The sequence below is a fragment of the Pristiophorus japonicus genome, unplaced genomic scaffold (genome assembly GCF_044704955.1).
Source record: "Pristiophorus japonicus isolate sPriJap1 unplaced genomic scaffold, sPriJap1.hap1 HAP1_SCAFFOLD_359, whole genome shotgun sequence".
In the NCBI taxonomy this organism is placed as follows: Eukaryota; Metazoa; Chordata; class Chondrichthyes; family Pristiophoridae; genus Pristiophorus; species Pristiophorus japonicus.
This window is the reverse complement of record NW_027253424.1, coordinates 300451-326048: the sequence shown is the minus strand read 5'-3', so window position 1 is coordinate 326048 and position 25598 is coordinate 300451. Positions and strand designations below refer to the sequence as shown.

Below are 25598 nucleotides of genomic sequence, written 5' to 3'. Positions count from 1 at the left end.
AGTTTCAAACTGGCTATCTGGCTGCCTCTCCCTGTCCCCTGGACGAATAGCGTCCCTCGCAGCTCGAAGGCTGCTTGCTGTGTCTTCGGCCGCTGTCAGCCACTGCTGCCGCCCCTATCCCGTGGCCGAATAGCCTCAGCTTCCCTCGCAGCTCGAAGGCTGCTTGGTGTTTCTTCAGCTGCCGTCGAGTCACTGTCGCCGCCCCTGTCTCCTAGATGGAAAGCTGGCCTGAAGGACCGCAGCTCGAAGGCTGCTGCTGCTTCTCACAGGTAGGAATATTCAATATTTTGTATTTGCTTTGTTTATAATTTTTTATTGAGGATGGCTCTTTATTTGTATAAGTAAGACTGTTGAATGCTTGTAGAATTTAATTACATCCCTTCCCCACCCCCTCCTCATGCCCTACGCCTGATTTGTAACCTATGCCTTATTTGTAAAGTGTAGGCAAGGTTTTTCTGAGCATACAAAAATCTACACTTACTCCATTCTAAGTTAGTTTGGAGTAAATTTTCACTGCCTAAACTTTCAAAACAGGCGTAAGTGGCCGGACACACCCGCTTTTGAAAAAAAAATCTGTTCCAAAATGAAACTGTTCTAACTGACTAGAACTGGAGCAAACTAAATGCTGAGAATTGCAATTTCTAATATATTCCATTCTAAACCAGTTGCTCCAAAAAAATAGGAGCAACTCAGGCTGAAACTTGACCCCAAGGTCTCCATTAATTGCTGAATAAGGACAGCTCATAGAGAGGCTAAAATCAAATATAAGGGAGGCCCAGGCCTTGTCTGTGCCTGGACGTGTACGTGCCAATCCCATGATTGGGTAGAATGGGGCTAAGGATGCTAGATGATTGGATGAATTTCGCCACAATTTAGATTTTTGGGGTATAACTGTGGGGACTGTAGCCACTCTTAAATTAGAGGTTCGAGCTGGGGGTGGACGAGGATGAATTGCACGAAGTACAAGGGACAAAGTCACAGCCCTACCTAAGGATCAACGGGGTAATATAACTCTCAATTGTTCCTTGTAAACTGCTGCTCACACATTGCATGAATGAAGTCTTATTTATGCTTAAATAAACATCATAATTGTTAGCAATATGGAAGCAGCTTCGAATGACTGAACAGACAGTCCAAAAGGACTATAAATTTATTACAGGTCTTGTATCCCCAAGTCCAAACTATTAAAGTGTATCAAAACCAGCAATGGTCCTAGTACTGACCCATGGAGAGCACCACTATACACCTCCCTCCAGTCTGAAAACAGCCATTCACCACAATTCTCTGTTTTCTGTTCCTTAGCCAATTTTGTATCCATGCCGTTCTGGCCCCTTGGGCTTCAATTTTGCTAATGAGCCTATTATGTGGTATTTTATCAAATGCCTTTTGCAAGTCCATATATACATCAACGGCACTGTCCTCATCCACCCTCTGTGTTAGCTCATCAAAAAACTCAATCAAGTTAGTCAAACATGATTAGCCCTTAACAAATTCGTGCTGGCTCTCCTTTATTAGTCCATGCTTGTTAAGTGGCTGTTAATTTTCTCCCAGATTATTGTTTCTAAAAGCTTCCCCACCACTGCGTTAAACTGACTGGCCTGTAATTGCCAGGTTTATCCTTCTTCCCTTTTTGTACAAGGGTGTAATATTTGCAATCCTCCAGTCCTCTGGCACCACCGCTGTATCGAAGGAGGGTTGGAAGATCGAGGCCAGCACCTCTGCAATTTCTGTTCTTACTACTCTCAGCAACCTAGGATGCATCACATCTGGACTGAGTGACTTATCCACTTTAATTACTAACAGCCTTTCTACTACTTCGTCGGTATCTATTTTTTTATCTCATCCAACATCCCAGCAACCTTCTCGGTTGTAGTCCAAATTGGCACCAACGACATCGGTAGAAAGAGGGATGAGGTCCAGCAGGCAGATTTTAGGCAGCTAGAAAATAGATTAAAAAGCAGGACCTCATAGGTTGTAATCTCTACTACTGTGCGAGTGACTATAGAAATAGGACAGAGCAGATGAATACATGGCTGGAGAGATGGTGCAGGAGGGAGGGCTTCAGATTCCTGGGGTCAGTTTTGGGGGAGGTGGAACCTGTACAGGCCGGACAGGTTGCACCTCAACAGAGCAGGTACCAATATCCTTTGCTAGTGCTGTTGGGGAGGGTTTAAATTGAGCTGGCAGTGAATGGGCACTAGGATGTTGCAGTAGAAAGAAGAACCGAAGGGAAAAGGATTGGGCGAGATGGATAGCACTAAAGCAAGAAATAGTAAGGTATTAGGTGGGGTCAGACTAAGAGAGAATACAGGATGGTCTAAGATAGATTTACAGTGTATGTATGCGAATTCACAGAGCATAATAAAAATTGTTGGTGAGCTGTAGGCGCAAATAGGCACATGAGAATATGATGTTGTGGCAATAACAGATGACTGGCTCAAAAAAGGGCAGGATTGGGTATTAAATATTCCTTGATATAGGGTGTTTAGGAAAGATAGGAAAAGAAAGCTAGAAGATGTTATGGCGGTATTGATTAAGGAGAATGTTACAGTGCTGGAGAGAAGCGAAGTCCTGGTGGGGTCGAGGACGGAATCGATATGGCTAGAGTGTGTCAGCTGTGGCTCAATGGGTAGCACACTCACCTCTGAGTTAGAAGGTTGTGGGTTCAAGTCCCACTCCAGGGACTTGAGCACATAAATCTAGGCTGACACTCCAGTGCAGTGCTGAGGGAGTGCTGCACTGTTGGAGGCACTGTCTTTTAGATGAGACATTAAACTAAGGCCCCGTCTGTCCTCTCAAGTGGACATAAAAGATCCCATGGCATTATTTTGAAGATGAGCAGGGGAGTTATCCCCCGTGTCCTGGCCAATATTTATCCCTCATTCAACATAGCAAAACACATTATCAGGTCATCATCACATTGCTTTTTGTGGGAGCTTACTGTGCGCAAACTGGCTGCCGCATTTCCTACATTACAACAGTGACTACACTCCAAAAGTACTTCATTGGCTGTAAAGCATTTGAGACATCCGATGGTTGTGAAAGGCGCTATATAAATGTAAGTATTTTCTTTCTTTACTAGGTGTATTCTATAGGCCACCAACTAGTGGGAAAAATATGGAGGAGCAAATTTGTAAAGAAATTACAGAGCGATGCAAGAATTATAGAGTAGTGATAATGGAGGACTTCAACTATACGAATATTGGACTCAATTTTCCCTAGTGATTTGCACCGATTTTTTTGGAGCAGGCTGCTCTTTTTGGCCTAAGTTGAAAAACCACAGTTTCCCCAATCAATTTGCACTAGCGTAACTCAGTTACTTATGATTTTTTTTGGTCAGTTTTTTTTTCAGCCAAAGGGAGTGTAACCTGCCACCTACACCAATTCTGGCCATTTAGGGAAGTTTGGCCAGCTGAGAGTTACTCTAGTTCTGCTTAGACCAGCATATGTTAGGCGAGCATATGTGGCCTCTTCAGAAGAACCTTCAGGAGAGTTAAGGGAATCGGCGCAGGTAAGGAAATCGGCACAGCAGATGCCCGGACACACTAAAAGAATTGAAAAATACAAAGCAGCAACTTACCTCCAACCCCGCCCGAAGGCTGTCTAGTCCCATTCTCGGTCCCCGGTTCACTCACACAGAGAGAGAAAGAAAAAGAGATAAAGAGAGAGAGAGAGAAAGAGAGAGAGCGAGCAAGAAAGTGAGAGAGCAAGAGAGAAAAAATGGGGACCGAGAATGGGACCGGACCGGGAGATTGGGGACCGAGAATGGGACCGGACCGGCAAGCCCTTCGGGCGGGGTTGGAGGTAAGTTGCTGCTCTGTGTTTTTCAATTCTTTTAATGTGTTCTGAGCTGGCTGTATGGTTCACTTTGCAGCCTCAGCTTGCATTGTGTCCCTGGTTACCATAGCAGCCCGATCTTTTTGGCGCAGATCAAGACTCCACCCCCAAAACTAAAAGTCGGGTTACGCCACGCCAAAATTAAGAAATCCAATGGGGAAACTTAGAATTTTTTTTTGGCCGTACTTAGACCCCTAAAAATCGGGCGTAACTTTTCAAGTACGCCAAAAAAATGCTTTGGGGAAAATTGAGCCTATAGACTGGGATAGAAATAGTGTAAAGAACAGAGGGGGGGGGGGGAGGAAGAATTTCTGAAGTGTTTTCAGGAGAACTTCCTTGATCAGTATGTTTCCGACCTAACGAGGAAGGAGAAATTGCTGGATTTAGTTCTGGGGAATGAGGTAACTCAAGTTGAGCAAGTGTCAGTAGGTGAACATTTAGGGAACAGTGATCATAGTATCATAAGGTTTAGATTTGCTATCTAGAGTAAAAATACTAAATTGGAGGAAGGCACATTTCAGTGGGATGAGAATGGATCTGGCCCTTGTAAATTGGAATCAAAGATAGGCAGGCAAAACTGTAATGGAACAATGGGTTGCTTTTAAAGAGGAAATAGTTTGGGTACAGTCGATGTACATTCCCGCAAGGGGGAAAGGTAGGGCAACTAAAGACAGGGCTCCATGGATGGCGAAAGAGATAGAGAGTAATATGAAGCAGAAAAAGAGCACGTATGACAGATGTCAGGTCAAGAATACATCTGAGAATCAGGCTAAATATAGAAAGTATAGAGGAGAAATGAGAAAGAAAATAAGAGGGGCAAAGATAGGGTATGAGAATAGAATGGCAGCTTACATAAAGGGTAATCCAAAGGGAGGCATATAAATAGTAAAAGGGTAGTAAGAGGAGGCATGGGACCAATTAGGGACTAAAAAGGTGACCTATGAGTGAAGACGGTAAGGCTGAGGTGCTCAATGAGTACTTTGCATCTGACTTCACCAAGGAAGAAGATGCTGCCATAGACATAGTGAAAGAGGAGGCAGAGAAGATATTGGATGGGATAAAAATGAATAAAGATGAGGTACTAAAAATGCTGGCTGCACTTAAAGTAGATAAGTCACCAGGACCAGATGGGATGCATCCTAGAACGCTGAGGGAAGTGAAGGAAGAAATAGCAGAGGTATTGGCCATTATCTTCCAATCCTCCTTAGAAACAGGGGTGGTACCAGAGGACTGGAGAATTGCAAATGTTACACCCTTGTTCAAAAAAGGTTGTAAAGATAAACCCAGCAACTAAAGGCCAGTCACTTTAACCTCAGTAGTGGGGAAGCTTTTAGAAACAATAATAAGGAACAAAATAAACAGTCACTTGGACAAGTGTGGATTAATTAAGAGAAGCCAGCACAGATTTGTTAAAGGCAAATCGTCTTTAACCAATTTGATCAAGTTTTTTGATGAGGTAACAGAAGGTTGATGAGGGCAATGTGGTTGATGTAGTGTACATGGACTTCCAAAAGGTGTTTGACAAAGTGTCACATAATACGCTTACCAGCAAAGTTGAAGCCCATGGAATAAAAGGGACAGTGGCAGCATGGAAAAGAAATTGACTAAGTGACAGGAAACAGAGTGAAAGGTTGTTTTTCAGAATGGAGGAAGGTATACAATGGTGTTCCCCGGGGTCTGTTCCAGGACCACTGCTTTTCTTGATATATATCAATGACTTGGATTTGGGTGTACAGGGCACAATTTCAAAATTTGCAGATGACAAAAAACTTGGACGTATAGTGAAAAGTGAAGCAGATAGTAATAGACTTCAAGAGGACATAGATAGGCTGGTGGAATGGGCAGACATGTGGCAGATGAAATTTAACGCAGAGAAGTGCGAAGTGATTAATTTTGGTCGAATGAGGAGAGGAAATATAAACGAAAGGGTACAATCCTAAAGGGGGTGCATGAACAGAGTATATGTGCATAAATCGTTGAAGGAGGCAGGGCAGGTTGAGAAAGCAGTTAAAAAAAACATATGGGATCCTGGGTTTCATAAATAGAGGTATAGAGTACAAAAACTTGGAAATGATGATGAACCTGTATAAAACATTGGTTCGGCCTCAACTGGAAACTTGTGTTCAAATCTGGGCACCGCACTTTAGGAAGGATGTGAGGGTCTTAAAGGGGGTGCAGAAAAGATTTACGAGAATGATTCTAGAGATGAGGAACTTTAGTTACGTGGACAGACTAGAGAAGCCAGGGTTGTTCTCCTTGGAGCAGAGAAGATTGAGAAGAGATTTGATGGAGATGTTCAAAATCATGGGGGGTCTAGACAGAGTAGATCGAGAGAAACTGTTCCCATTGGGAGAATGGTCAAGAACCAGGAGGACACAGATTTAAGACGATTAGCAAAAAAACCAAAGGCAAAATAAGAAAAAAAATTTCTACGCAGCGAGTGGTTAGGATCTGGAATGCACGGCCTGAAAGGGTGGTGGAGGCAGACTCAATCAAGGCTTTTAAGAGGGACTTGGATAAGTACCTGAAAGAAAAAAAATTGCAGGACCAAGGGGAAAGGGCGGAGAGCTGACACGAGCTCGACTGGCCGAATGGCCTTCATCCGTGCTGGAATCATTCTATGGGCTCAATGTTCCCCAATGCCATTTTTTGGCGTATTGCCAGAGTTACGCCCGTTTTTCTTGGCCCCAACTACTCCAAAAGAAAAGTAGCAACTTTGCCCGTTCTATTTTTTGAAATTGGCGCGGCGCTGCGCAGCTTGTCCTTTAGCTTCAGGGAGGGGTTGGAGCCTAATGCCTGCGCCGGAAAAAACGATGTCCCCCCTTCTGCACATGTGAGAGAAAAAAAAGGATGTTTTTGACGTGATTCCTATGGGTGCGCGTGCGCAGTACAGCTCCCGGTCTGCATTCGGCCATATTTAAAGAGCGTGTGTGAGAACTTTAATTCTCAGTGGAAAAATCGGAGCTGCAATACAAGATCCAACACGGCTCAAGGACCAAGAGTTTCTTACAGAATGAAATGGAGGCACTAGTTACTGTAATTGAGGCCAAATGGCACGAGCTGGACACCAGCAGAGGTCACATAAAAGTTTCACCAAAAGAAAAGAAACAACGCTGGAACCAACTTGCAGAAGATTACTGTGCAATGGTGACCATCCCGAGGTCTGGAGGCCAGGGCAAAAAGAAATGGCAGGACCTTGGTCAAGTAGTTAGTGTAAGTAATATTTTAATTTATTCAATGGGATTGCAATTGTAAAAGTGACCAGCTATATATGTCCCACCCAGCAGAAAGACACTGTAATGACTCAAGAGTCTGGTTATTGTAAACTCACTCAGGTGCAACCTGATCCATCTTTATTCCAGCCCAAGAGTGCCAGCTTGACAAAGACACACAGCTTATATACAGGTGACCAAGCACACATGTCACATGCATACAGGCCAATGACCTTCGACCGCCGCACTCTCTGGTGTCTGGTGACCCTCAAGCATTAATACATAACAACATCCCCCTTTTAAAATTTTAACAACAGTCTTTTTACAAATTAAGATGGTCTGGGGCTTTCCTCTCACAAGTTGATCGGCTCAGTTCAACTTTGGCTTTGGGCGAGCGTTCTGAGTCCGTTGAGACTGAGGGCTGAGTAGCCGATCTGATGGGAGTGGTCATGACCACATCAGAGACTGAACGTTCAGAGTCAGTAATGTCAGCAGAGTCTTCTGATGAGTGAACAATGGTTGGTTGATCACTGACTGCATCTTCCTCACTCGATTCTAGTTCATCCGTGTGCCGCAGTTTAACCTGGTCAAGGTGTTTCCTGCCTGTTTGCCCATTCTTAAGCACGACAATAAACACTCTGTTACCCTCCTTGGCTATAACAGTGCCGGCAATCCACTTTGGACCTTGACCATAGTTCAGTACATAAACTGGATCGTTGACCGAGATGTCACATGACACGGCAACATGATCATGACACCATTGCTCACTTTGACGTCTGTTTTCATTCAAATCATGATCATTCAAATCAGGATGAACAAGAGAAAGCCTGGTCTTGAGATTTCTCTTCATCAGTAGTTCAGCAGGAGGAACCCCAGTAAGCTTATGAGGTCTTGATCTGTAACTGAGCAATATACATGACAACCGTCTCTGCAGTGAGCCCCGAGTTACACATTTCATACTTTGCTTGATGGTTTAAACAGCACGCTCTGCTTGACCATTAGAAGCAAGCTTGAATGGAACTGACCTCACATGTCTGATGTCATTGAGTTTCATGAACTCCTGAAACTCAAGACTTGTGAAGCAAGATCCGTTGTCGCTCACAACAATGTCAGGCAAACCATGAGTAGCAAACATGATACGAAGGCTCTCAATGGTAGCTGTAGATGTGCTGCATGACATAATAACACACTCTATCCATTTAGAATATGCATCTACGACGACAAAAAACATCTTTGCTAAGAACGGGCCCACAAAATCAATGTGGATCCTCCACCATGGTTTGGATGGCCACGACCAAAGACTCAGCGGAGATTACGCTGGTACTTTACTTAGCTGCGTGCAAGTATTGCACTGATGCACGCATGATTCCAGATCAGAATCAATTCCAGGCCACCATACATGAGACCTAGCAATGGACTTCATCATGACAATATCAGGATGAGTGCTATGAAGTTCACATACAAATTTTTCTTGTCCTTTCTTCGGCATGATTACACGATTACCCCACAGTAAACAGTCTGACTGAATGGACAGCTCATCCTTGCGTCGGTTGTAAGGTTTGGTCTCCTCACGCATCTCCATAGATATGGCAAATCAATCACCACTGAGCACACATCGTTTCACAACCGATAAAATAGGGTCATGGCTGGTCCAGATCCTAACTTGTTGAGCAGTGACAGGGGTTCCTTCACTCTCAAAAGCATCCATTACGAACAGTCGATCTGCAGGTTGAGGCATCTCCATCTCAGTTATGGGTAAGGGCAGACGACTCAGTGCATCGGCACAATTCTCAGTACCAGGTCTATGACAGATGACGTAATCAAAGGCAGACAATGTCAGCGCCCACCTTTGAATGCGGGACGATGCATTGGTATTAATACCTTTGTTTTCCGCAAACAATGAAATGAGTGGCTTGTGATCCGTTTCTAGTTCAAAACGAAGACCAAACAGGTACTGGTGAATTTTTTTTTACCCCATACACACAGGCCAAAGCTTCTTTCTCTATCATACTGTAAGCTCTTTCCGCTTTAGACAGACTTCTCGAAGCATACGCAACAGGTTGTAGCTTGCCCGATTCATTTGCTTGTTGGGAGTACGCAGCCAACCCCATATGATGAAGCATCACAGGCCAATTCAAGACGCTTACACAGATCATAATGAACAAGCAACTTGTTTGAACATAGCAGATTCTTGGCTTTCTCAAAGGCTCTATCTTGAGATGCACTCCAGACCCAGTTATCGCCTATTCTTAGTAACACATGCAGTGGCTCTAGTAAAGTGCTCAATCTGGGTAAGAAATTACCAAAGTAGTTGAGTAGCCCAAGGAACGAACACAGCTCCGTCACATTCTGAGGCCTGGGTGCATTTTTGATGGCCTTGGTTTTCGAATCAGTGGGCCTGATGCCATCAGCAGCTATCTTCCTCCCGAGGAATTCGATTTCAGGTGCCATTAATACAAACTTACTTCGAGCATTTCAGCCTGAGTCCCACTTTGTCCAGACGCTGTAGGACTTCTTCAAGATTGTTCAAATGTTCAGCAGTGTCGCAACCTGTGACCAGAATGTCATCTTGAAACACGACAGTTCTAAGAATGGACTTCAGTAAACTTTCCATATTCCTCTGAAATATGGCTGCAGCCGAACGAACCCCAAAAGGACACCTGTTGTAGACAAACAGTCCTTTATGGGTGTTGATGCAGGTGAGTTTCTTCGAAGTGTCGACAAGCTCCTGGGTCATATAGGCCGATGTCAGATCCAGTTTCGTGAATGACTTTCCATCAGCTAGCATGGTGAACAGGTCATCAGCCCTGGGTAACGGATACTGATCCTGTTTCGAAAATTGGTTAATCGTAACCTTGTAGTCTCCACAAATCCTGACAGTGCCATCACTCTTCAACACAGGAACAATGGGACTGGCCCATTCATTAAACTCGACCGGTGATATGATTCCTTCACGCTGGAGTCTGTCAAGCTCAATTTCAACCCTCATCATGTACGGAACAGACCGAGCTTTGTGATAGACAGGCCTTGCATTAGAGTCCAGGTGAATCTGTACCTTGGCCCCTATAAAATTACCAATGCCCAGTTCAAACAAAGAAGGAAACTTTTTCAATATTTGAGCACACAAAGTATCATCCACCAAGGACAACATCTTGACATCCTTCCAGTTCAGCTTGATTTTCTCGAGCCAATTCCTGACGAACAGCATTGGACCATTACCTGGGACGATCCATAATGGTAATTCGTGAACCACACCATCATATCTCACCTCGATTGCTGCACTGCTGAGCACCGGTATGAGTTCCTTAGTGTAAGTACGCAACCTGACATTGACTGGACTCAGCTTCGGTTTCGCAGCCTTAGTGTCCCACAGCTTGTCGAATGTCCTTTGGTTCATTATCGACTGGCTCACACTCATGCCCAGCTCCATTGACATGCCATTCAGCTTCACATTAACGACTATCGGCTGGCTCTTGCTCAGGAACGAATACAGTCCATTCACTTCCTCCTCGGGTTGCGTATCCGGGCCATACTGAACTGGTCCTCATCAACCACGTGGTGAGCCGCACCACGCTTGCTCCGTTGTGGACACATCCTGTGAAGATGCCCCACTTTCGACTATCTATTGCATGAGTATGATCTAAAGCGACACTGATGAGGCCGATGATGCCCCCAAATGCCGACAGGGTGAAATCTGGTTTGAACTAGTTGGCAGGCTTTGAGCAGAGGCAGGTGTTGCGTAAGCAGCTCTGCCCAAAAATGATGCCATCTTGTTTACATTGCTTGCCGTGGAACTCCGACTCGTCGATGATATCGTCATCCGTCGTCATGCATGCCTGAGCAGTCGCGATGGCCTTTTTCAAATCCAGCGTCTCTGCAGCCAACAGCTTCCTGAGGATCGCATCATGGCTGATGCCTATCACGAAAACACCACGCAGCATGTCTTCCAGTATGTTCCTGAACTTACACGGCTCAGCAAGATGTCGCAGGTCGGCGACAAATCCCGACACGACCTGGCTCTCAGCACCGAACATGCGTGTAGAAACGGAAGCGTGATATGACGATCCCCTCTTGTGGCTTCAGATGGTTACCCACCAATGTACACAATTCCTCGTACCCTTTTTCCGCCGGATGTACAGGCGAGAGAAGATACTTCATGAGGCCGTAAATTTTCGGACCACAAACGGTGAGAACTGCCCTGCACTTAACTGCGTATGCCTCTGCTTCCATGCCACTGGCCACAAAATACTGATCCAGGCGGTCGACAAAATCCGCCCAATCCTCGCCCTCCACGAATCTCTCCAGGATTTCAACCCTGCCCATTGTGCATGCGAAGGTTCTTAAATTACCTCGTCGTCAATTGTAATGACTCAAGAGTCTGGTTACTGTAAACTCACTCAGGTGCAACCTGATCCATCTTTATTCCAGCCCGAGAGTGACAAAGACACCCAGCTTATATACAGATGACCAAGCACACATGCCACATGCGTACAGCCCGATGACCTCCAACCACGGCGCTCTCTGGTGTCTGGTGACCCCCCAAGCATTAATACATAACAGACACCCTCTCTAAAAAGTTATATTTTCATCTTTGCAGAGAAAGGTGGCACACAACAAATGGGAAGCACTCAAATAGGAGGAGGCATAGCAAATCTGTACCACTGCAAGAGAGGGTCGCTACTTTGATAGGTCCTGCCTGGAGAAAAGCAACCACCACTGCACAAGCTGGGCTCACACTCGAGAGAGAGAGGGTAAGTCCTGCAAATTCCACAATCTGGCTTTGCTAAATGTTAAGTACTGCGTGGGCTAGCCATGCTTCGGTTCGTGGGGATGTCTCCGTCAGCTATGCTTCGGTTAATGCAATGTGCTATCATTCATTGTGGTCCTTCAAATCAGCCTGCTGCCTGCGCTGTGTGAGCCTACTCAGGTCACCCACCCTGCCCCCTCCTTTGCTGCTCACCATTTGTCTGTTCTGTTATATTTTGCAGAACTTGAGGCCAACCCTGACGATGTAGAAGAAGATTCAGACCCGGACGAGCCTGAAGAGGAGAACATCTTCCAATCCCTCCTTCCAGACAAAGAGCATGGGGGTCAGGGGAGGGGAAGGGGGAGGTGATGGATGAAGCCCCCACTGTTGTACTCACCTTGGAAAGGGTGCAGGAGGCGCTCATTAAGGCACCAGGCCCTTTCCTGAGTGGTTCAAGTATTGTTGTGACATTCCATGGTTTCCCACAGTCCGAGATTGGGGATTCCAGTGCGGTGCAGCGAGGCACACCCAGGGCCCCTCCATCAGAGGCTGCGGGTGCCAGTGGGGTGCAGCGAGGAATACCCAAGGCCCAACCATCCGAGGCTGCGGGTCCCAGTGGGATGCAGCGTGCCACATCCAGGGTGAGGAGGGGAAGGAGAGCTCGATAGCGCTCTCCTGAGGTGTAGGATCTAACAGATGTGTTTCAGATGATGGCAATGAGTGCGGAGAGCATTGACCTTACATGATCACCCCTGGACACCATCAGTGGGGTGGGTGATGAGGTTCCGGGACTGTCAGGAGAAGTAACAGCACTATTATGAGAAATAGGAACACTGTCCGGGAACATGAGGGAGGGAATGTCTCAGGCAGCGGAAACAATGTCAGTGAACATGAGGGAGGGAATGTCGGAGTTAGCTGCTGTAATAAGGGAACATGCCCAGACCCCGCACCCATTGACAGAACAACTGCCACTCCCACTCCAGTCCTCAGACCAGCCTCTGAAGAGGCCCAAGCCGTGCCCTCCACATTACGGCCTGCCCCCCTCCCCCCCACCCCCCGCCCCTTCAAGAAGTGCGCATTACCCGAGATGTTCGAAAGAATAAGCTTGGTACCAACCCAAGAAATGCTGCACCACTGCCTGTGGGCAGGGGTGTAATCACCAAGACCAAGCGCAGCGGGCGGTCTTAGAATAAGGTGGAGGAGGAGAGATGGGTGCAGCCTTTCTTTGCAGCTGCTGCTGTTATTATTATTGTTGTTATTGTTGTAACTGTTCTCAAATTTTTTTTTTTTATTGTAAATTATGCAAATTTACAAGTTTAAAAGTTTGTAAGTTTGTTAAAATTTTGAATAAAATATATTTTAAATTATAACTGAATCATTTCCATTATTTGTTCCATTATTAACACAACTTTTTGAAGTAAAGAAGAATCATTTCCATCATTTGTTCCATTAGCACAACACAACATTACGGAACAGGTCCAATCAGTAAACATGGTCTATTTGCAATAGTTGCCGCTGAGCCTTCAGGCAGTAAAGCGTTCACGGATGAGCTGCTGGCGCAAGGCTTGAGCAATCGTTAAAGAGGCACGACGACCTGCCCTCCTCCGCCGTCATGCTCAGAGTTCAGGTAGTTGCATGGCTTCCTCGTCCTCGTCATCTGCATCTTCCTCATCATCATCAGCCACTCTCACCTCAGGTGGGTCTTTTACTACCAGCTGCTGCTGCCTCATGATGGCTGAGTTATGCAGCATGCAGCACACAACAGTGAACTGACCGACAATCTCAGAGGAGTATTGCAAGTAGCCTCCGGAATGGTTCAGGCATCGGAAACGCTGCTTCAAGATGCCAATAGTCCTCTCTATTATGCTGCGCGTCGCAATGTGCGCCATGTCATTGAAAGTTGGCATACAGGTACAGCAGGCGGTGAAGAAGGCAAATGGTATGTTGGCCTTCATAGCTAGGGGATTTGAGTATAGGAGCAGGGAGGTCTTACTGCAGTTGTACAGGGCCTTGGTGAGGCCTCAGCTGGAATATTGTGTTGCGTTTTGGTCTCCTAATCTGAGAAAGGACGTTCTTGCTATTGAGGGAGTGCAGCGAAAGTTCACCAGACTAATTCCCAGGATGGCAGGACTGACATATGAGGAGAGACTGGATCAACTGGGCCTTTATACATTGCAGTTTAGAAGGATGAGAGGGGATCTCATAGAAACATATAAGATTCTGACGGGACGGGACAGGTTAGATGCGGGTAGAATGTTCCCGATGTTGGGGGAAGTCCAGAGCCAGGGGACACAGTCTTAGGATAAGGGGTAGGCCATTTAGGAATGAGATGAGGAGAAACTTCTTCACTCAGAGAGTTGTTAACCTGTGGAATTCCCTGCCGCAGAGTTGTTGATGCCAGTTCATTGGATATATTCAAGAGGGAGTTAGATATGGCCCTTACGGCTAAGGGGATCAAGGGGTATGGAGAGAAAGCAGGAAAGGGGTACTGAAGGAATGATCAGCCATGATCTTATTGAATCGTGGTGTAGGCTCGAAGGGCCGAATGGCCTGCTCCTGCACCTATTTTCTATGTTTCTATGTTGTATTCCCTCTGGGTTACGCGTAGGGGCGTCATCAGTCAGGTGGTGAGGCCGTACCCTTTGTCTCCCAGTAGACAGCTCTACCCTTCTGGCTGCTGCTGAAATATGGCAGATATAACGCTCTCGTGTAGGATGAATGCATCATGGGTACTCCCAGGATATCTTGCATCAACTGACATGATGCGATGCATGTCATCACACACGAGCTGCACATTAACGGAGTGGAAGCCTTTTCTGTTCCTGTGCATCTTGGAATCATCCAAAGATGTTCGCAAGGCGATGGGGGTACAATCAATGTAGCCCTGTACCTTTGGGAAGCCAGCAATCCTGGAGAAACCCACAGCACATTCATGCATTGCCTGGGCAGTCATGGGGAGCTTTATGTCGTCATTCCTCCGGGCATATAGTGCAGCAATCACCTGCAAAATGCAGATGTGCGCTACATGTTGAGAAATGGCACCCACAGCCCCAGTTGTGGCCTAGAACGATCCGGAGGCATAGAATGAAAGTGCAGCTGTAACCTTCACTTCAACTGACAAAGCAGTCCTCCTGACGCTTCTAGGTTTCAGGTCTGCTTTTACTAACTCACAGATCCCAGTTACAACTTCTTTGCGGAAACACAACCTTCTGACGCAGTCTGCATCACTCAGGTGCCCGTCTCGATATACCCGACGTGGGTAAAGCCTCCTACCCACCACCCTACGTGCTCTGAGGTTCCTCATGCGATGATGTCGAATCAATTATCTCCTCCGCAGCATCATCATGCAGAAAGCTTGTACAAGGTATGGCATTGTCAGTATTGCCCCCATGATTCGATTGTACCTTTGTAAGAAGCTCAAAACGGCAGGCAGGACAAGGTTCTTTGCTCTCTCTCTCCCCAAGGTCGACGCCCTAGTAAGGACCACACCTAGGGCTGAGCAGGCGCAATGATCGGGATCCCCCGAGCTTCCTTTGATGCATAGTGGCATAGTGTAAGGCTTCTCATGCTTTCCATTTGCTTTCCACACCCTCCCGGGCTCCATTTGATGCATAGTGTAAGGCTTCACATGCCTTCCGTTTGCCTTCCCCCACACTCCTGGGCTTTTTTGGGGGGGGAGAGGCTGTCGGGAAACGGCTGCCTCAACTTCTGAGGCTTCCTGCAGCCTTCTCACTGCTGCAAGAAGCCTCAGTGCTGATCATAGAAGGGCAATGTGCTTTTATTAAAAAATGTTCAAACATTAAACAGCTACAAAGAACTACAAAAATGGCCGAGTGCCAATGTTTCCTTCACACTGCGCATGCGCGAACGCTCCAACGCGCACGCGCAGGGTTGCCGGCACGAATAAAACTAATTTAAATGGTACCCGCCCACTCCCACTTACAAAATCGGCGCGAGTGGTAGGCTCCGCCCACCTGGGCGCCGCGCCAAGCAGACATGGAGCTGCAGGGCGCTCCAGAATCGCGCGTTTTTTTTCAGGCGCCGTTTTTGGCACGATAAACGGGCGCCCAGCTCGGAGGGGCGCCCGTTTTGTAGCGTGTGGAAACTTGGGGCCAGAGAGTTACGGAGTCAGATACAAATCTTTAAAAGTGGGGCTATAAGTTGATAAAGCTGCAAAAAAAAATCAACTGGATCTTGATTTTATACATAGAGTATAAAACCAAAAAGATAATGATAGCTTACACAAAGGTCATTGCTAGGCCACAGTTAGAATATTGCTTTCAGCTTTGGGTGCTGTCATGTTTTGAAATGTTTGCCAATTTGGCTCAAAAAGGATGTGGATTAATTTATATTATGATATTTACTATTACTACTGATATTACTATTTAACTTTGGTCCACAAATGATTAACTCAAAGGAAGAACAAGCTACTCGGGTTGTAGATTAGGTCCCTTAGCTGGGGCACAAGATCAAGAAGATGACAAAATTGTGTTTCACACAAAAGAGGTTAGTTTGTGATAAGGGGGGTAATCTGGTGCAATAGATCACCCGCGTGTTATAGAAAACACCCTGAATTTCATTTCCAATCAGGTGGGTTCTATAATTGGTAGTCCATTCTGTGACATTACCATCCAGGCAGAGAAGTTGAAAATTACCCCCAATTTTTCCAACACTTCCTCGAGAAATTTGCAGCTGTAATAGTGGTTTCATTCACTAAGCACAGCTAAACAGAGAGGCTTCTGATCTAAGATGATAGTTTGACTGGCAACTCGGTGAGCTGCAGAAGTGTCAGAGGTCAAAACTTTTTTGGCTTCTCTCAGTAGAAGGCGGCAGTTTGCAGTAAGTTTGAGTTTGAAACTGTCAGATAGGCAGAGAATACTCTTTCCAAGAGAGTACCAGTCAGTTCACCAATACTGACTGGTAAAGTGAAAGTAGGCCTGTACCAACAGCGACGTTTGTGTATTTTATTATTTTAGATAGGAGCGATAGGAAATATATAAACCTTGTTGCAATAATAGTATTCCGTTCAGTCATGTATTTCATGTAAAATAAACCATCTTGTTGGTTTATAATTGACCACATCTCACTGGATTGCTCATCAGTTTGCCTTCTCGGAGATAAGAGAAATGTATGTGGGTCACATGCAAGATCTTAATTCTTAAATTTATGCTCTCTAGTTACCAACTTACTGACCAAGGGAAATAGTTATCCTGTATTTACCTTGCTAAAGTTGCTTATAATTGTTCATATGTCTTTAAGATCTCCTCTTAACCTTATCCGTTCTAGCGAAAAATGCCCCAGTTTATCTGGTCTTTACTCATAACTAAAGCTTCCATCCCCAGTAACATTTTAGTAAATCTCTTCCAACTAGACTCGAGTTACCCGGTTTATCCTTTCTCCTTTTTTGAACAGAGGCATTACATTAGCAATACTTCACTCCTCTGCCACAATTGTCATATCCAAGGATGTTTGAAAGGTTGTGATCATAGCCTCTGCTATTTCCTCTCTAACTTCCCTCAGAATTCTAGGATGCACACTATTATGGTCACTTTTGTGTAGAATTTGGAGTCAGTTCTTGATACACTTGATAAAATAACACTGGTGTTAGCTGAACCCAAGATGTATATTTTATTTTTCACCTGATAAACTGTAGTTATCCCTGAGGATGAGAGAATTTATGCAGAAATTTTTCTTAAGAAATTAAATGATATGGAGTAGAGTCTACCGTAAGGATATATTGTACATAGCCTCTGGAATCAGCAGCCTTGGTGGGACAAATAGGGGCAGAATTTTTTGTTAGCACTTGAGTGCAAAGCATCACCTGGGTGGAGTGCAGAGAGATATATCAAGTAGGGAGGATCACACGCCAATAATTGAGCCTGCCTGATTTTCCCAAGTTTGCACCTCCTAGGCAATGCTTTAGTTTAACATGCTTAAGAGAGAAGTCTGCCTCACAGTCTTTTCTTGCACTATGTTTATTATTTTTAAATTATGCAATGGGTACGAAGCAAGAAAGCTAAAGTAAAACAAGTTATCCTTTAAGAAAACTCAGGGAACTTATTTTTCGCAAGTACTGAGTCCCTACTGGCAAATTACAGGTGAAAGGGGAAGGTGTCATAGGACACAGCAGTTATAATGCAGAGAATGAATGAGCTCTTTCTATGCCGCAGATTTCTATGATTCTATACCAGGAGATGGCACATGATGCAAACAAGGCTATTAACGTGTGATTCTTAAAGGGGTCATCTCTCTTCCAAATTTTCCTCTTTTGAACAATGAACTAATCAATATCATGTGGAGGATAATTTAATGAGAAAAAATGCATATACGACAGGGACAATTTTCCAACTTTGTGCCGGTGACAAGAACTTCAGCCTCCAGAAGTGCAAGTCGGAAATTTGAGCATGTGCTCTGCACAATTTTCTGACAACTAATTTAAACGGTTTGAAAAGCAACACCCGAATTTTTACAGTGAGGAAGTCTCTCTGGCATAAACACAAAGATGGGAAACTTTTCTATTTTGAAACTTGAAAGATGTACCTTTTACCACTGGAGCTTTTTTTCCCCAAAACATGAATTACACATATAAATTAACTCATAAAATAATATACTAAAATCAATAAATACCTTTTCAGGGTACGTAACAAGAAATAGTTTTTGGTCTTCCAGATTGTTCACACATTTGTGCAGAAATCCACTGCGGAAAAGGAATTCTTTAACTCCCATTTCACTTATTGAGAAAGAATGGTCCGAGATGTACAATGCTGAATTATCCTGAGAATACAAATAAAAAGTGTGAAATCTATAATATATGCTTAGTCACAGAGAGAATCTATTGTAAAATTGCTTAAAGGGGAAGATATGTGCTAGCAGGAGCATTCTCAGGGCAATTAACCATCATTATCCCTTCAACCACAACTCCACGAAGATATTTAAGTTGTCAAAGTAACAAGCTTTAGTTGCTGATGCCCATCAGGAAGAAGGAGCAGGTGCGATGCTAGGAGAAGGACATTTGTAGCAAGATTCGGACTGTCTTGGAATTAGAGTTATGAACAAATTGTACTGTGTTCTATATTTTTAAAATGCATTCTTACTTTAAAATGGAACTACTTGACACCAATTTTGTACACAATGATTCAGTTCAAACTAAATGTTACTCATAAAATCATAGAATGACACAGCACAGAAGGAGGTTATTCAGCCCATCGAGCCTGTGCTCGATGAAAGAGCTATCGAATTAGTCCCACTCCCAGCTCTAATCCCATTGTCCTACAATTTTTTTTCTTCAAATATTCATCCAGTTCCTTTTTGACAATTACTATTGAATCTGCTTCCATCACCCTTTCAGGCAGTACATTCCAGATCACCAACAACTCGCTGTGTTAAAAATGTTTTCCTAAAGTCGCCTCTGGTTCTTTTGCTAATTACCTTAACTCTGTGTCCTCCAGCTACCGACCCTTCTGCCATTGGAAACAATGGGAGAAAAATTGGATTACTGCTGAAAATGAGCACGTGGATCATGATGAGAGATCAACCTGTGCCCGTTCAAAGTGATGCTGGCAGCACGCCAACTTCATGCTGCTAATTAGAATGATTGTGGCGTACAGTCCAACATTGAACATAAGAATATAAGAAATAGGAGCAGGAGTAGGCCATTTTGTCCCTCGAACCTGCTCCGCCCTTCAATAAAATCATGGCTGGTCTGATCCTGGCCTCAACTCCACTTCCCTGCCCACTCCCCATAACCCTTGACTCGCTTATCATTCAAAAATCTGTATACGAACATATTGAATGCGCTGCTGAGTGGCTGCATGCTCAACATGGGGCCCAAGTTTCTAAAAGGCTAGCATCAATTAAAACTAGTCTGCATTTCTTAAAGGCAACCTGCACCTCTGAAATGGGAGGTGCATTCTGGCTGCTGCAGGTATTTCAACTGGCTGGGGAACAGAATGTGAGCGTTAAGAATTAGTATTGATGGTACAACAGGGGAAAGAGCGTGCTCCAACATTCTTGGATGTAGCACTGGAGGTTTTGGTGCAGGAGGTGGACAGGAGGAGAGAGGTCCTGTATCCACTGGGGGGGGGGGGGCGGTGGGAGGGGGGGCAGTCAGAGGACCGTCCAGGCAAAATCGGAACATGCAATGGGAGCAGATAGCGTCATAGTCAATGGCAGCAATAGAAACATAGAAACATCGAAAATAGGTGCAGGAGTAGGCCATTCGGCCCTTCGACTCTGCACCACCATTCAATAAGATCATGGCTGATCATTCACCTCAGTACCCCTTTCCTGCTTTCTCTCCATACCCCTTGATCCCTTGAGCCGTAAGGGCCATATCTAACTCCCTCTTGAATATATCCAATGAACTGGCATCAACAACTCTCTGCATTATGGGAATTCCATAGGTTAACAACTCTCTGAGTGAAGAGGTTTCTCCTCATCTCAGTCCTAAATGACTTACCTTTTATCCTTAGACTATGTCCCCTGGTTCTGGACTTCCCCAACATCGTGAACATTCTTCCTGCATCTAACCTGTCCAGTTCCGTCCAGAATTTTATATGTTTCTATGAGATCCCCTCTCGTCCTTCTAAACCCCAGTGAATACAGGCCCAGTCGATCCAGTCTCTCCTCATGTGTCAGTCCTGCCATACTGAGAATCAGTCTGGTGAACCTTCGCTGCACTCCCTCAATAGCAAGAACGTCCTTCCTCAGATTAGGAGACCAAAACTGAACACAATATTCCAGGTGAGGCCTCACTAAGGCCCTGTACAACTGCAGTAAGACCTCCCTGCTCCTATACTCAAATCCCCGAGTTATGAAGGCCAACATACCATTTGCCTTCTTCACCACCTGCGGTACCTGCATGCCAACTTTCAATGACTGATGTACCATGACACCCAGGTCTCGTTGCACCTCCCCTTTTCCTCATCTGCCGCCATTCACATAATATTCTGCCTTCGTGTTTTTGCCACCAAAGTGGATAACCTCCCATTTATCCACATTATACTGCATCTGCCGCTCATTTGCCCACTCACCTAACCTGTCCAAGTCACCCTGCAGCCTTTTAGCATCCTCCTCAAAGCTCACACTGCCACCCATCTTAGTGTCATCTGCAAACTTGGAGATATTACACTCAATTCATTAATGTATATTGTAAATAGCTGGGGTCCCAGCACCGAGCCCTGCGGCACTCCACTAGTCACTGCCTGCCATTCTGAAAACGACCCGTTTATCCCGACTCTCTGCTTCCTGTCTGCCAACCAGTTCTCTATCCACGTCAGTACATTACCCCCAATACCATGTGCTTTAATTTTGCACAACAATCTCTTGTGTGGGACCTTGTCAAAAGCCTTTTGAAAGTCCAAATACATCACATCCACCAGTTCTCCCTTGTCCACTCTACTAGTTACATCCTCAAAAAATTCTAGAAGATTTGTCAAGCAGGATTTCCCATTCATAAATCCATGCTGATTTGGACTGATCCCGTCACTGCTTTCCAAATGCGCTGCTATTTCATCTTTAATAATTGATTCCAACATTTTCCCCACTACTGATGTCAGGCTAACCGGTCTATAATTACCCGCCTTCTCTCTCCCTCCCTTCTTAAAAAGTGGTGTTACATTAGCTACCCTCCAGTCCATAGGAACTGATCCAGAGTCAATAGACTGTTGGAAAATGATCACCAATGCATCCACTATTTCTATGGTCACTTCCTTAAGTACTCTGGGATGCAGACTATCAGGCCTCGGGAATTTTTCGGCCTTCAATCCCATCAATTTCCCGAATACAATTTCCTGCCTAATAAGAGTTTCCTTCAGTTCCTCCTTCTCACTAGACCCTCGTTCCCTTAGTATTTCCGGAAGGTTATTTGTGTCTTCCTTTGTGAAGACAGAACCAAAATATTTGTTTAACTGGTCCGCTATTTCTTTGTTCCCCATTATAAATTCACCTAAATCTGACTGCAAGGAACCTACGTTTGTCTTCATTAATCTTTTTCTCCATATATCTATAGAAGCTTTTGCAGTCAGTTTTTATGTTCCCTGCAAGCTTCCTCTCATACTCTATTTTCCCCCTCCTAATTAAATCCTTTATCTTCCTCTGCTGTATTTCAAAATTCTCCCATTCCTCAGGTTTGCTACTTTTTCTGGTCAATTTATATTCCTCTTCCTTGATTTAACACTATCCTTAATTTCCCTTGTTAGCCACGGTTGAGCCACTTTCCCCATTTTATTTTTACTCCAGACAGGGATGTACAATTGTTGAAGTTCATCCACGTGATCTTTAAATGTTTGCCATTGCCTATCCACCGTCAACACTTTAAGTATCACTCGCCAGTGTATTCCAGCCAATTCACATCTCATACCATCAAAGTTACCTTTCCTTAAGTTCAGGACCCTAGTCTCTAGAATTAACTGTGTCTCTCTCCATCTTAATAAAGAATTCTACCATATTATGGTCACGCTTCCCCAAAGGGCCTCGCACAACGTGATTGCTAATTAGTCCTTTCTCATTACACATCACCCAGTCTAGAATGGCCAGCCTAGGATGTAGTTAAATAGTTGGGAATCTTTCAGGTTTAGACAGAGAAAAACAAAGTAACTCTCCAGTAGGAGGCAATTAGCAGCTAGTTAAAACCAGTTCTGTAAACGACTGACCAATAGTGAGTCATCTGACCGAGATACAGTTTAAAAAAAGGCAGCTCGTGCAGAACACGGAGTGCAACAGCATAGAGTGGCATTTGTGAGTTTGGTAAGTGGGTGAGTTTGGGCAAGTGGGGGTGGCTGGTGCTGTTTTGTCTTGTTTTTCCTACCAGTGCTGACACTAGAGCAGCTCATAAGGAGTGCGAGAGTAGGAGACGGAGGCCCAGAGACCAGCCCAACCAGTTGCAGACAAAGATAGAGGAGTGCGAAATCGAGAGGTGACATCACAGCCAAGCTGGTAAGTGGTTGGCTGTTCGACTGGTAAGTATAACTCTCTTTTAGACTGACTTTTAGATTGATTTAATTGGCAGCGAACTACTAAGTAGCTGTTTGGTGTTTAAGTAAATTTTAGTAAGTAAATTAATTTAAGGGTTAAGTCATGGCAGGAGAGCTCGGACCCGTGTCATGCTCCTCCTGTGCTATGTGGGAAGTCAGGGACGCTTCCAGTGTCCCTGACTACTATGTGTGCGGGAAGTGTGTCCAGCTGCAGCTCCTGACAGACCGCATGACGGCACTGGAGCTGCGGATGGACTCACTCTGGAGCATGCGCGATGCTGAGAATGTTGTGGATAGCACATTTAGTGAGTTGGTCACACCGCAGGTAAGGGTAGGATAGATAGTGAATGGGTGAACAAGAGGCAAGGCAAAAGCAGGAAGGTAGTGCAGGAGTCCCCTGCGGTCATCTCCCTCCAAAACAGATATACCGTTTTGGATACTGTTGGGGGAGATGACTTACTAGGGGAAGGCACCAGCAGCCAGGTTCATGGCACCGTGGGTGGCTCTGCTGCACAGAAGGGTGGGAAAAAGAGTGGGAGAGCTATAGTGATGGGGGATTCTATTGTAAGGGGAATAGATAGGAGTTTCCTCGGCCGCAACCGAGACCCCAGGATGGTACGTTGCCTCCCTGGTGCAAGGGTCAAGGATGTCTCGGAGCAGCTGCAGAGCATTCTGGGGAGGGAGGGTGAACAGCCAGTTGTCGTGGTTCATGTAGGTACCAACAATATAGGTAAGAAGTGGGAAGAGGTCCTACAAACTGAATTTAGGGAGCTAGGAGTTAAATTAAAAAGTAGGACCTCAAAGATAGTAATCTCTGGATTTCTACCAGTGCCACGTGCTGATCAGAGTAGAGGGAGCAGGATAGTTAGAATAAATACGTGGCTTGAGCAGTGGTGCAAGAGGGAGGGATTCAAATTCCTGGGACATTGGAACCAGTTCTGGGGGAAGTGGGACCTGTACAAAAGGGACGGTCTGCACTTGGGCAGGACTAGAACTGATGTCTTGGGGGTAACATTTGCTAATGCAGTTCGGGAGTGTTTAAACTAATATGGCAGGGGGATGGGAACCTATGCAGCGAGATGGGGCAAAATAATATGGAGTCAGAAACAGATGGTAGAAAGGTAAAAAGCAATAGTGGAAGGCCGAGTAAACAAAGGCAAGAAACAAGAAGGGCCACACTACATCATCATTTTAAAAGGACAAAGGGAGTTAAAAAAACAAGCCTGAAGGCTTTGTGTCTTAATGCAAAGAGTATCCGTAATAAAGTGGATGAATTAACTGTGCAAATAGATGTTAACAGATATGATTTGATTGGAATTACAGAGACATGGCTCCAGGATGATCAGGGCTGGGAACTCAACATCCAGGGGTATTCAACATTCAGGAAGGATAGAATAAAAGGAAAAGGAGGTGGGGTAGCATTGCTGGTTAAAGAGGAGATTAATGCAATAGTTAGGAAGGACATTAGCTTGGATGATGTGAAATCTATATGGGTAGAGCGGCAGAACACCAAAGGGCAAAAAACGTTAGTGGGAGTAGTGTACAGACCTCCCAACAGTAGTAGTGATGATGGAGAGGGCATCAAACAGGAAATTAGGGGTGCATGCAATAAAGGTGCAGAAGTTATCATGGGTGACTTTAATATGCATATAGATTGGGCTAACCAAACTGGAAGCAATACGGTGGAGGAGGATTTCCTGGAGTGCATAAGGGACGGTTTTCTAGACCAATATTTCGAGGAACCAACTAGGGGGGAGGCCATCTTAGACTGGGTGTTGTGTAATGAGAGAGGATTAATTAGCAATCTCGTTGTGCGAGGCCCCTTGGGGAAGAGTGACCATAATATGGTGGAATTCTACATTAGGATGGAGAATGAAACAGTTAATTTAGAGACCATGGTCCAGAACTTAAAGAAGGGTAACTTTGAAGGTATGAGGCGTGAATTGGCTAGGATAGATTGGCGAATGATACTTAAGGGGTTGACTGTGGATGGGCAATGGCAGACATTTAGAGACCGCATGGATGAACTACAACAATTGTACATCCCTGTCTGGTGTAAAAATAAAAAAGGGAAGGTGGCTCAACCGTGGCTATCAAGGGAAATCAGGGATAGTATTAAAGCCAAGGAAGTGGCATACAAATTGGCCAGAAATAGCAGTGAACCTGGGGACTGCGAGAAATTTAGAACTCAGCAGAAGAGGACAAAGGGTTTGATTAGGGCAGGGAAAATAGAGTACGAGAGGAAGCTTGCAGGGAACATTAAGGCGGACTGCAAAAGTTTCTATATATATGTAAAGAGAAAAAGGTGAGTAAAGACAAATGTAGGTCCTCTGCAGTCAGAATCAGGGGAAGTCATAACGGGGAACAAAGAAATGGCAGACCAATTGAACAAGTACTTTGGTTCGGTATTCACTAAGGAGGACACAAACAACCTTCCGGATATAAAAGGGGTCAGACGGTCTAGTAAGAAGGAGGAATTGAGGGAAATCCTTATTAGTCGGGAAATTGTGTTGGGGAAATTGATGGGATTGAAGGCCGATAAATCCCCAGGGCCTGATGGACTGCATCCCAGAGTACTTAAGGAGGTGGCCTTGGAAATAGCCAATGCATTGACAGTCATTTTCCAACATTCCATAGACTCTGGATCAGTTCCTATGGAGTGGAGGGTAGCCAATGTAACCCCACTTTTTAAAAAAGGAGGGAGAAAGAAAACAGGGAATTATAGACCAGTCAGCCTGACATCGGTCGTGGGTAAAATGATGGAATCAATTATTAAGGATGTCATAGCAGCGCATTTGGAAAGAGGTGACATTATAGATCCAAGTCAGC

The 25598-nt window shown here is 44.9% G+C and overlaps 1 protein-coding gene across 4 annotated transcripts in view; it reads right to left on the bottom strand.

Annotated features, from left to right (window-relative positions):
• Positions 1-25598, bottom strand: part of LOC139250253 (uncharacterized) — a 336554-nt gene that overhangs the window by 142217 nt on the left and 168739 nt on the right. For 3 of the 4 annotated variants that reach the window (XM_070872754.1, XM_070872750.1, XM_070872753.1), the window contains one exon: positions 18424-18570. The exons of the other annotated variant lie outside the window; for it this stretch is intronic. In XM_070872754.1, the coding sequence (XP_070728855.1) occupies positions 18424-18570 (147 nt within the window). The remainder of the gene's footprint in view (positions 1-18423; positions 18571-25598) is intronic. 4 annotated transcript variants of the gene reach the window in all.